Source organism: Neolamprologus brichardi, chromosome 3 (genome assembly GCF_056152115.1).
Source record: "Neolamprologus brichardi isolate AB-2024 chromosome 3, ASM5615211v1, whole genome shotgun sequence".
Classification (NCBI taxonomy): Eukaryota; Metazoa; Chordata; class Actinopteri; order Cichliformes; family Cichlidae; genus Neolamprologus; species Neolamprologus brichardi.
Window position 1 is genome coordinate 21,674,859 of NC_142106.1, and position 12,649 is coordinate 21,687,507.

General features: G+C 41.9%; 4 protein-coding genes and 1 pseudogene across 4 annotated transcripts; 2 read left to right on the forward strand and 3 right to left on the reverse strand.

The window, feature by feature from the left end:
• Nucleotides 1-506: 506 nt before the first annotated feature.
• Nucleotides 507-2,229, reverse strand: LOC148103875 (uncharacterized). The gene is made up of 4 exons (XM_087834565.1): nt 2,177-2,229; nt 1,386-1,441; nt 930-1,289; nt 507-750 (listed from the first exon to the last, which is right to left on the reverse strand). The coding sequence occupies exons 1-4, from the start codon at nt 2,227-2,229 to the stop codon at nt 542-544; spliced, it is 678 nt and encodes a 225-aa protein (XP_087690691.1). The 3' UTR covers nt 507-541.
• A 3,745-nt stretch (nt 2,230-5,974) lies between these two features.
• LOC148103876 (histone H4) lies at nt 5,975-6,404 on the forward strand. Its single transcript, XM_087834818.1, has one exon. It carries the CDS (start codon nt 6,009-6,011, stop codon nt 6,318-6,320), a length of 312 nt encoding a protein of 103 aa, XP_087690944.1. The 5' UTR covers nt 5,975-6,008; the 3' UTR covers nt 6,321-6,404.
• A 2,769-nt stretch (nt 6,405-9,173) lies between these two features.
• Nucleotides 9,174-9,678, reverse strand: LOC148103877 (histone H3). The gene has a single exon (XM_087834752.1). It carries the CDS (start codon nt 9,597-9,599, stop codon nt 9,189-9,191), a length of 411 nt encoding a protein of 136 aa, XP_087690878.1. The 5' UTR covers nt 9,600-9,678; the 3' UTR covers nt 9,174-9,188.
• A 223-nt stretch (nt 9,679-9,901) lies between these two features.
• On the forward strand, nt 9,902-10,416 carry LOC148103878 (histone H2A). Its single transcript, XM_087834776.1, has one exon. It carries the CDS (start codon nt 9,924-9,926, stop codon nt 10,308-10,310), a length of 387 nt encoding a protein of 128 aa, XP_087690902.1. The 5' UTR covers nt 9,902-9,923; the 3' UTR covers nt 10,311-10,416.
• Nucleotides 10,417-11,884: 1,468 nt separating this feature from the next.
• LOC148103879 (histone H1 pseudogene) lies at nt 11,885-12,549 on the reverse strand (annotated as a pseudogene).
• Nucleotides 12,550-12,649: the final 100 nt, after the last annotated feature.

Below are 12,649 nucleotides of genomic sequence, written 5' to 3' on the forward strand. Positions count from 1 at the left end.
CAAACTCCATTACATTTGTGACTCACGGACCAGAAATCACCATGACGACAAGTCGCTGAGCTGAGCTTTTCAACATCTGAACATGAAGTAAAAATATTCTGATCATTTCCAGCTCTGAGTTTTTATTCTGTGAGTCTACAAGAGTAACTCTGAATGATTCACATGCTTCTTTATATTTGTCTGTGTCTTTGTGAGGAAATGAAAAGAAAAACAGCCTGAATGGAGGAAGTGAGCCGAGGAGCAGAGATGTAAAAATGGTTTGAGATCACGTCTGAGGAAGTCATGTGAAAGAAAGTCCTGTGATGTGATGTGTTCGCAAAGTATGACAAGCATGTGTGTCCTACAGGTCCAGCTAACCCAAACACTACACCACCCTGTGTGGGGAAAGATTTTATCACTATGTGGAAATTATCAAAAGCGATTTAAGAAACTTTTTTATGAACAATTATTACAAAAGAAATGTTATTTATAAGATTGCAGATTATTTCAGCTGCATTAACTTAAATTCAGCAAAAGGAAATTTTACATTTTATTCTACAAGTTATTTTCCGCCACTAGTCAAAGGAAGTTGTTGTTTTTTGATTTTGCTCTTTGATTTCCTTCCTACAATAAACCAAATGAAAGCAGCCAGCATGGCAGACAGAGGAGCTGTTAGTGCTGTTAGACCCTGTATAGTGCTCAGCATGGTTTTTCCCCAACTCTTTACTTCTCCACTCAGAGTTGATCTCTGAGGTTGGACTTGATCAGCAGCTGTTAAAGACCAGAATGAAAATGTCAGCAATCTGGACTTTAATAATATTAAATATTACAGTTATAAATGAATCATACAGTCAAAGCTTCATTAAATCTGTTGTTCAACAGCTCAGTCAGTACAGCAGTGATAAAGATGTACAAAGAATTACTATTATTTTTCTACTTAATCATCTCACCAGTGATGTTGAGTCGACATCTTCCAACGCTGAAGCCATAATCAGTGTTGACCTCACACAGGTACAGACCCGAGTCATCAGTCCTGAGTCTGGACAGTTGAAGTCTGATTCGTCCTTCTCTGAGGGCGTCTTTGTCACTCTGGACTCGTCCTGAAAACTTTGCATCCTGAGACTCTGACACCTCAACACCTTCATGAACCTGATACAGGACTGAGAGTTTATCACTGATGAAGAGTTCACAGAGGATGTTGAGAGTTTTGTTGTATCTGTCAGGTTTGGTGGTGAACGTCCACTCCAGTGTGATGTTGTGGTTCTCCTCTGCCTGATAGCAGGTCTGTGTCACATTGACTACAAATGATCCTGTTGAGGAGACAGAGAGGGAAAGAGAGGAGCAGACACACTGAGAACTGGAACAAATCTGTTGTTGAGCTTCATAAAGTGAAGCTGTAAACTAACCAGAGACACATGAGGTGAGGATGATGAGCAGCAGGATCCTGCAGATCATCTTCTCCCTGTGAGAGGAGACAGAGGTGAAGAGTCATCAACACGTGAGGTCAAAGGTCAGGCAGTACAGGTAGAAGAAGGAAAATCTGTTAAATTAGATTTAAACAATTTTTTTGAAACAGTTTTGTAGTTACAGAGGTTTTTTATTCTCTAGAGGGAAAAACAAGATTTGTTTCATGTGAATGTTCAGAAAATAATCAAGGAAAATATCATCAGATTAAGGCAGCACAATTTTCAATATAGTTTCAAAGATAAAAGAGACTTTATGAAAATTTGACCTTGAAGAAGAGGTCAGAGGTCCAAAGTAACATGATATTTAGAATATTTATAAATATATATTTGCTGTCTATACAAACAATGGAAATAAGAAACAGTTGTACACACACACACACACACACAAAGTTTGAGACCAGCTGTAACGACCTGAAAGCGGTTGAGTGACATCACTCTCTGAACTCCCCCTTGAGGTCTGTCCTATGATAATATTTTAATTCAAAAAGAAAAAAAGTTCTCATTGAAAAAGTCAGATTTTTCCCCACTTGAACTTTTCAGATGAAGAAATTTTCTCAGATTGTCATAATTACCAACAGAGACACTGACACAAAGTTTCTTCTGACTGTAAAACTAAAACTTTTCTTCTTCTTGAACTCAGTCTGAGTAAATGTGCCAGAGACCGTTTGAGTTTGCTTACAAACACAGAGCATCAAGAAGGACACAAAAAGAGATAAAGATGAAATACTTACTGTTGTTGGTTCATTCTCTCTAGGATGATGTTCGGTGGGGCTGCTTTCCTCATAGTGTGAACACAAACTTCAGATACGATACAGACCTGTCAATGAGTTTAACTCAGTGTGCTGCATCTCTGACGTTTCATGCATTTCTTCCTCTTTCAAGATGTGTTTAACAGCTGAGCTGTTATGTAATCTCAAAACTGTACAGTTAATAGCGTAAAGTATAAATGTGGAGTTCACAGTCTGGCTGATGCTGAGACCATTTAGCCCAAACTGCTCATGAAGACTTTCACAGTTCAGTAATATCCTGTTACAGTCTCTCACACAGAAACACTCCCATTACAGAGACGTTTACAGCCAGAACAACATGGCAGAAGCTGTTTCAGGGCAAACCACAGAACAAAAACAGTGACGGCATGCGGCATGTTTTATACCTCTGCAACACTTTGCATTTCACTTTGTGATGACTTTGACAAAGTTATAATTTGTTCCTTTAAAATGATTTAGAGATTAAACTTTACTGACTTTTAATCTTTTCATTCTTTAATGGACATATCATATATCCTGGACAAGCAAACAGATGTTTCGTCTGCCGAGCACTAGATCATCAAGCAAGAGACTGCCCTACCTTTAAGTGCTGCAAGTGCGGGGAGTTGGGTCACAAAGCTAAAGAATGCCAAAATGACAGCGAGTGTTCCATGTGTGGACCGAAGGGACACACCTTCTTTAAATGTCCCAAATCCTTTGCAAATATAATTAAAGCCCCCCAGCAGCCCTCCACGAGTGCTGTTTATACAATTTTTCCATCCACCTCAGCGCTGCCAGAAGCCTTAAATTCAACCTCGTTACAAAAAATGCTCACATTTGGAAATTAATCCTTAACAAATCCACTTATGGTCTCTGAAGCTATTTCAGGACAAGAACCTAGCAATCATACCTCAACAAATCTTCCTGGTGTAACAGAGCCGCAGACAGACAATAACAACATAGAGGAGGAATTGACGCCCCCAACACAACTTAAAGAGATAACAGGACGAAGTAGAGAAGAGCCAGAGGATCAATTCTTCTCAGAAACCTCTGAGGTGGAATGTGAGAGTGATGACGAGGAATACGTTTTATCGGAAAGCTACATAAGCGCAAGTGGTAGTGAAGAATCACCTATTTTTACTCCAGTGGAGATTTTTCCTACGGATGGCCCAGCAAGGCGAGATGAAGCGGATCCAAAAACAGGTATTTTTCTAAACAAACATCATCCCACAATGGAGGAATTGGTCAATGAAACAACGAAAGGAGGTAGGGAAAAAAAAAAGTGTCTAGATGACATGTTATGGCAGAGACAAGAGAAAAGACGATAGCTCCAGCCCTCCACAAGGTAATGTTGAATTTACAATTTTCCCCCTCTCTACTGAGCAACCTCCTACTACATAAATATGAGTACTTCTTAAAATAATAACATGGAATGTTAGAGGGTTACAATCAGAAAGACTAAGAAGAAAGAAAGTGCTTTTTCTGCGACTACTACTACTTTCTGAGACTTCTGACTGGGTCCAAGCCAGTCAGTAGTCTCAATAGGGCTTTGGAGTTGACGTCACGCCGCAATGCATTGTGGGAGCGCGGCACCATTTTCGGGGTCTACAAATCAAAACAAACACACTGTGCTGGAACGACGATTACAAGATGCTTAAAAGCAGCTCAAAAGAGAGCTGCTTTTCGGTCTCGGTATAGAGACCGATTTTGTTCAGAGGCGAAGCAGCAGTACTTGCAGAAAATAGCGTGCATTGGAAATGTGGACCCGTATGAAATACGGCCGTGGAGTAGAAACCCTGAAGACCAACCGCTACTGACGTAGCCTGACATATTTTCGTACCTTATCTGTGGAGTCAGCGCGTACAAATCGTCATTCAAACAAAGGTAAGTCAGCTCGAGTACTGCGAGTGAAATGCGTTTGATTTCCCTGCAAACATTTAAATTAGTGCAGCATAAATTCATTCATGAGGGAAATTATAGTGAGAACATGTGGAGGCTGTTAGAGGGATAACATAGTGAGTTCAGTGCATTGATGTGACATTGTCCTGAAGGATTTAGTTATTCTTTATGGTTAAAGAAATTGCAATGATTTATTCATATTTATTATAAATAATTCTAATTATACATCTTGCTTCCATATTTGTATCCTGTGTCACTTAAAATACATTTTATTTTAGTTTTATACATTGATTAATGACCTGGAGAATCTCCTTATCATATTAAGTGATTCATAATTGTCACTTTATGCTTTCTCCATCTCTAAAGTGATGACATCCTTGCATTACATACTTTAGGTTCATTTTCTGTAGGCAAGTTTCTGACAGAGAACAGGCAGATTTAGAATATAACATGCAGCGTTCTATAGATGGACACATAAAAAAATGAAATGTATGTGCTAACTTTCTAAACACTTTGTTACATTTATGATAAAGTAGTTTGTTACATTTATGATAAAGTAGATAAAACACATTTATGTCGGCCTTGGCTCATTAGTTCTTGTCTTTAAATTAACTTTGTATGTGTTTCAGGTACTGCACTCTCAAAGACTGAATGAACCTGTATTGCAGCCATGGGTCACTGTGAGCATCACAGGGGAGGTTGAAGCTGCCCACTGCACCTGTAAGGCCGGAGTCGTGGAGACCTGCACCCATGTCACTGCTCTTCTGTTTAATGTAGAAGCAACAGTGTTGATCATGGCACAAGGACTGTTACAGATGAACCTGCATGCTGGGTTTTGCTGGGTAATGTGACCAGGATGCAGTCAGTGGTTGGCCATAAGATAGACTTCTCCTCTTCAGCTTCCCAAAAAAAGGCTCTTGATCAAAACATAAACAGACCATCTATATTGAAAGGTAAAAGGAGCCATCCTCAAAAAAAGAAAAACCCCACCTGCTACTGTGGAGGAGTTGTCACTGCTTTAATGCCATAATGTTTTATCTAGGGGTCTAGATTTATGCCTGAAGTGCACTGCCATGTAAATAATTTGCATTCACTGAATATGTACTGACTGAGTATCACTGTTCAAAAATTGAATAAAGAAACAAACTAATTTTTGCCTCTTTTATTTTTTATTAAAACCACTTTATAGAACATCACATCAGTTACAGTGTAGAATCCATATAATTTATAGTTTACAAATGACAAAATGTTTACATAAATCATGACAGTGTTTACATGATATCGCCCACTACTAACATTACTTTATTTACTGTATCTTTAAAGACTTAAGAATATTTAACAGGAGCAAGTTTCATTTTCCCTGGTTTTATTATCACACTGTTCAACAAACGCAGCAAACCTTCACCATCTTATCCAGAAGGGTCACCTCTTCACCCTCACATGGAAGAAGTAATCTGATGTGTTTGGGAGTGCATGTAGCCACTCCCATAAGACACGGCTATTTCCATCTCATGTAAAAGAAGACATAAAAGAAAACAGGAGCGGCTGAAACTACCGCCATCTACTGGCCTTTGGCGGAAATGAGGAAGAGCATGACTGTGACTGCGGGTGGAGTAGCTCTGGTTGTCTCCATCGCAGTTTACTGTACACTGAATAAATACACTTGTAGATTTCCCAGAAATAACACTGACATGACATTGTGGGTGCGATTTGGTTCGGTTAGATTTAATTTGTCATTACCAGAAGACATTGGTTCCACAATAAGAATAGAAGAGTGGGCGGAGCCACTGAGCTTCGAGTCGTCCAGTGAACCTCGCACCGTCTGTTTTCTTTTACGTCCGCCGAGCACACATAATAAAACGGCTCTGTGAGGTAGAACTCTATTCGGCTTTGCTCGTTCAAAGAAGAAACTGTAACCATGAGTGGAAGAGGCAAGGGTGGCAAAGGACTCGGTAAAGGAGGCGCCAAGCGTCACCGTAAAGTTCTCCGTGATAACATCCAGGGTATCACCAAACCCGCCATCCGCCGTTTGGCTCGCCGTGGCGGAGTGAAGCGTATCTCCGGTCTCATCTACGAGGAGACCCGCGGTGTGCTCAAGGTGTTCCTGGAGAACGTCATCCGTGACGCCGTCACCTACACTGAGCACGCAAAGAGGAAGACTGTGACCGCCATGGATGTGGTGTACGCTCTCAAGAGGCAGGGCCGCACTCTGTACGGCTTCGGCGGTTAAACTCATTGACCCCAATCAACAAACGGCTCTTTTAAGAGCCACACACCTCACTTTGAGAGCTTTGTTCTGTTAGTGTTATATTTGTTTTTTTCCTCAACTCTTGAATGAAGTCCTGAAAATATTAGTGAAATACCTGCCAGTATTTCCCTACCGACTGAGTGTGTTAGAACCGACCGACTTTCCAAACATATTATATTGACTCTTTGTTTTGCTAAAGGCTTATTCAGCGGTTTATAATGCATGCTTTTCTTCACCATGTTACAATAACTGAAATGACCACAAACTGAACTTCAGAGGTTACACACTGATTCAATACCACTGTTAATACTCACTGAACAGTCACAGACCAAACAAAAGAAAAATGAAAGATTTCAATGATTCATCAGTTTATTTGTAAATGTCTTCCTGCCACAAATCTGCTTGAAGCAGAAGTGCTTGCTAAAGTTTATATTTTTTTAGGTAACTAACCCACCTTTGATCTAGTAAAAGGTGGACATGAGTCGATGAAGCCCTATGAAGCTTTTGAAACCTTCCTGATGTATGCCTGAAATATCATTTTCACCAATCATCAATATAACAATTTTGATGTGTGATCTTCCGTTCTGAAAGGCTTACTCACTCCCACAATCCTGACATAACCTTCATACAAGCAACATTATCTAAGATATGTTTTAGTACCCAGATTTTATGCACTTGAAATGCAACATGTCTGTTTAAACTGCAAACAAAGTATCAAAGGCAACTGTAAATGATCTGTGATGAAATAACCCACCTCGACCCACAACAAGAAGTTTTGCCAGGTTGTCTACATTTAGTTGGCGTGCTTCCAGGTAAAAATAATAATAATAATACTAATTTTAAAAAAGCTTCTTTGAAGGAGCAGATCAGAATTACAGAAAATACACCACACACAAAGTATGTTTGCATGTAACACACAACTGTGGTTCGCTGTCGGTCTAAATGAATCTCAGACCTAAATGAGAGTTTGTAGTGATTTATAATTATTGTAAGTCTGAACCTCTTTAATCTGTTCAGCTGTCTTGTTTTTAAGTTTTAGTGCAAGTACTTTAAGGAACAAACAATGAGACAATGTTTATGCTTCTGACAGCATAAACTCTGACAGCACTGAGCAGCTCCTTCAGTGGCAGGCTGCAGCACCCACGATGTGGGACGGAGAGATTCCTCAGGTCTTTCCTCCCCACTGCTGTCAGACTCTACAACAAAGACTTTTGCAGCTGATCAAACACACACATCCACACAAGTGCAATAAGACTGCTATATGTGCAATTATTTTTTCTGACAAAGTTGTACTTTTCTATTTTCTTACTCAGTTGTATATAGCATTTGTATTCTATTTTATTCTATTGTATATAGTATTTTATTTTATTGCATACCAGTGTTTTCTAATTTCTGCTACATAACTTTGCACTTTTGCTGTAATGAAACAAATTTCCCATCTGTGGGACTAATAAAGGTCATCTTATCTTATGCTCTTACGACACAGATCTCTGGTTTCAAAGCAAGTTTTTAAAAAGAAAAGTCTTGTCTAATAACTTTACAATTTAAGCCAGTCAGATTTTTATTCATGCAGTAAAACAACTAAATGTGTTGCACACACTGACTGGGCCACTTCAGTTCTAGTGTGAACATGAGTTTGACACCTATGGATTAAAGATTTAGTTTCATTACTATAATCAAGTGTACTCTCAGAGGTTGTGAGTGGCTCTTACAAGAGCCGTTAGTTGGTTGAGGACAGTCGCAGGATTTTATTTAGCTTTCTCAGTCTTCTTGGCCTGGATGTTGTGCAGCACACCACCCTGAGCGATCGTCACTCGGCCCAGCAGCTTGTTCAGCTCTTCGTCGTTGTGAACGGCCAGCTGCAGGTGGTGGGGGATGATCCTGACAAGGGCGTAGATTTGGTTTTGCCATTGGTGGGGACGGAAGATTCAACCACCGAACCCTGCCCCGCTTTTGTCTTCGTTTCTTGATTAAAAAAAAAAAAGAAGAAATATACTTGCCTACATATGCTATTCTACGTGCTTTTAAACCATTTAAAATTACAATTCAAAGTTTTATATGTGAATTACTTAATGTTAAATTTTAGACTTTAGTTTAATGCAGCCAAATTCCATATAAATCAGTTATCATACAAAAAAAAAAAAAAAAAAAAAAAAAAAAAAAAGAAGCTTGAAATAAAGTCATATTCTTTTATTGTCATGACTGTAAGGACTTAACATTACTTCAGTTATAGTGCACCAACATGTCTTACACATTAGCACTAAGGGAACACTGAATGACCTGGTGGCTTATGTCCATCTAAGATTACCACAAAGTAAAAAATCTTTCAGCAAAATGATGCAAAATTTTAGGCACTATTGTGAGCTGGGATTTGTGAGCTGGGATTTGTTATTCTAAGCATGAACTACTGTTACAGCAACAGACATGGACTACTGATGCCCACACAACTCAATGTCCACTATGTGAAGGAGCCAAACACATGCCTGCTCCTCTCATTAACTGAGATAAACAGCTGGCATATTTGTTTTACATCTATGAACAGAATCAACTTTTTGGAGATTTACTTTCCTGGATGATTGAGAATGCATCACGTAAGACGTAAACAGAGCTCACTGAAAGGCACAGCCAATCACATTGACCATAGTGAGTGAGGAAATTCTGTAAATGAAATCCATGAATTCCATATTGATCCCAACTGTAATTTCTGGTATAGAAACAACATGAAGATTGAAGTGTGAGCATTAGATCTATATCATAAAAACAGTACTAATAATACTAATAAAGAAGCGAGCTCTTGGTTTGAGTGAGGTGGCTCTTAAAAGAGCCGTTGTTGCTATGAGAGCGTACAGCTTAAGCTCTCTCTCCGCGGATGCGGCGAGCCAGCTGTATGTCTTTGGGCATGATGGTGACCCTTTTGGCGTGGATGGCGCACAGGTTAGTGTCCTCGAAGAGTCCGACCAGGTAAGCCTCGCTGGCCTCCTGCAGAGCCATGACGGCAGAGCTCTGGAAGCGCAGGTCGGTCTTGAAGTCCTGAGCGATCTCGCGGACCAGGCGCTGGAAGGGCAGCTTGCGGATGAGCAGCTCGGTGGATTTCTGGTAACGGCGGATCTCTCGCAGAGCCACGGTACCGGGCCTATAACGGTGAGGCTTCTTGACGCCTCCGGTGGCCGGGGCGCTCTTACGAGCAGCCTTGGTGGCCAGCTGCTTCCTGGGGGCTTTGCCGCCGGTAGACTTGCGAGCGGTCTGCTTGGTTCTTGCCATTTTTTCTCAGTTTTCTTTCCCTGTGATAAGAGTTGAAAATGTAGTAAACAGGCGAGACTCGCTGCTCTTAAAGTGTGTGACTGGCTGTGACGCGGTGCCGCTCCGGCTCGTGATTGGTGAGAGGCTCCACGTGGAGCATGGCCCCGCCTCGGTGTGTGCTGCTCATTGGAGAAAAGTGCATTGATGTGCGCGCTGCCGCAAGCCTCTCTGCGATTGGTGCGTGACGAAAATGCCCGCGCTCTGCGGAAATATAAGCGAAGCTTTGAGCTGATCGGACCACATTTCTTCTTAGTCTTGATACTACGAAAAGAAGTACCTGTAAAAATGAGTGGTCGCGGCAAAACCGGAGGCAAAGCCAGAGCTAAGGCTAAGACCCGCTCATCCCGTGCCGGGCTTCAGTTCCCCGTGGGTCGTGTCCACAGACTGCTGCGCAAAGGCAACTATGCGGAGCGTGTGGGAGCCGGCGCCCCCGTTTACCTGGCAGCTGTGCTTGAGTACCTGACCGCTGAGATCCTGGAGCTGGCTGGCAACGCAGCCCGCGACAACAAGAAGACTCGTATCATCCCACGTCATCTGCAGCTGGCTGTGCGCAACGACGAGGAGCTCAACAAGCTCCTGGGGGGAGTCACCATCGCTCAGGGTGGTGTGCTGCCCAACATCCAGGCTGTGCTGCTGCCCAAGAAGACCGAGAAGCCCGCCAAGGCCAAGTAAACGCAAACCGTTTGGCTTCAACAAAAACAAAGGCTCTTTTAAGAGCCAAACACTTCTCTTGAAGCAAACATCCTTCTGTCTCTTACTGTGTCTGTAACAACTTGTGTACAGGGAAATGTAGATTATGCATCTTGATTTATTTTCAAATGTACATTAATTCATGTCATGTCTCAAAGTGAGGGACTTAAATGCACCTTTAGAAACCATTGACTACTAAGCAGAGTGGTTTCTTCTGCTTTTGTCATCAGACTAGAATACAAATGGAAATTTAACAAAAGCTCCAAAATTGAAAACTAAAGGAAAAAAGCTTGCAGTCTCCCTCACCATATAAAGTCTCATGCTTTGTCCAATCTGTGTTCTCGTATCTTAATACTTTGGTGTCAATCTGAAGCTTGTTATTAGTGATCTGTTAACTACGACTGTAATAGCATTAATGATTAGCTTCACTCCAGATCTACTTTTATCATAAACTAAGGTCATGGAAAAAGACCACACGTGGTTCATCATGTGGCAAGATCAAACCTTGTCAAACACAATAGGAAATCATAACATAATGAGGGGGAGATGGACAGGTGGAGTTCTTTGGTGCTGCAGGAACTATCCAGGTACAGAGGGAGGAAAATGTGGAGCTGTTAACAACATGTTCAGCAGCACTGCTGCTAAATTTGGGACATTTTCCAAAGTCACTTACATCTACGCTTACGTTTTTGTGTCTATTGTGAGTAGAGTAAAACAACTATTCTAAGAATAGAATGAGTTTAGGTTTGCTTAGATAATAGGGGGCAACTGGAGACTAGAACAGGAAATGATTTGTGGGTTTTGTTAGAATGACCTTGGCAACCCCTGTTTTAAGGACTACAGGACTACAGTGGATGTTCTCAATCGGTGAGGGCAAGAAGTAAACTCAACACTATTTTGAAATAACTGAATTGGCCTCATCTTTCACGCTACAGAACTCCATGGTAAAATAAATAGCAGTACGGTCTCATCTTGGAGTAAAATGTGTGTGTAAAGGTTGTAGATTAGAGCATTTCAAGTGGATTATATTGGATAGGTATCATTAAAATATTCAGTGTACAACAGCCAGTGTAGGCTTTCAAAAAATAAAATAGAAGGGACACACATCTCATATATATATATATATATATATATATATAACATGCATCTATAAATGTAATATTTTCAGTCACATTTGTTGATTTTTGTTAATAAAATATTTTAAGATGTAGGTGATAACTTTTAAAGATGCATTTCTTGCATGATAGCGTCTCATAGAAAAATGAGAAATGGTGTGATGGCTTGTATTACGAAGGTCTGATTGTAAATATTGAGCTGTTAATAGTTGTATTCTGGTCTTCTTCTGGAGTTGTAGACTTGCTTAGACAGCACTAATGTGCACCATGATAGTAATCCAAGTTGTAATTGTAATGAGTAAAATGGGGGGAGTGTGTGCTTTAATAATAAGGACATTATTGTGAATGACAGAGTGGTGAGTGAGTGAGAGGAAGGAGCTCTTGTGTGTTGCTGTGGTGGCTCTGAGAAGAGCCGTTGTTGAGTGTGAGAGTGGTGTCAGCTCACTTCTTCTTGGCTGCTGTGGCCGCCTTCTTGACTTTGGGCTTGGCGGCCTTCTTTGCTGCGGGAGCCTTCTTGAGCACCTTCTTGGTGCTCTTTGCCGCCTTCTTGGGGCTTTTTGGCGCTTTCTTGGCCGCCGCTGCGGGCTTCTTGGCCTTCTTGGGCGACTTCTTAGCGGCTGCGGGCTTCTTAGCTGCTGCCTTCTTGGGCGACTTCTTAGCAGCTGCTGCCGGTTTCTTGGCTTTGGCCGCGGCGGGCTTCTTGGCTTTAGGAGCGGCTTTCTTTGCGGGCTTCTTGGCTTTGCTCTCAGTAACCTTCTTGTTCATCTTGAAGGATCCGGAGGCGCCGGTGCCCTTAGTCTGCACCAGAGTGCCCTTCGCCACCAGGCTCTTGATGGCGGTCTTGACGCGGGCCTTGTTCTTGTCAACATCGTAGCCTCCGGCAGCCAGAGCCTTCTTGAGCGCGGCTGCCGACACGCCGCTGCGCTCCTTGGAAGCGGCCACGGCTTTCACAATCAGCTCGCCCACGCTGGGGCCGACCTTCTTGGGCTTGGAAGCCGTCGTCTTCTTCTTCTTGGCCGCCTTGGCCGGGACGGCAGCAGGTGCGGGAGCTTCCTCGGACATTTTCCTCTTTCGTGTCTGAACAAGATCCACGATACAGTGATGGCAAGTCGGAAGCGCCACGCTGCACTTAAACGCACCATGAGAACCGTGGAGAGTGAAGGCAGCGCGCGCAGCTCTCGCGTGCCCCGCAAAGCTTCATTTTGT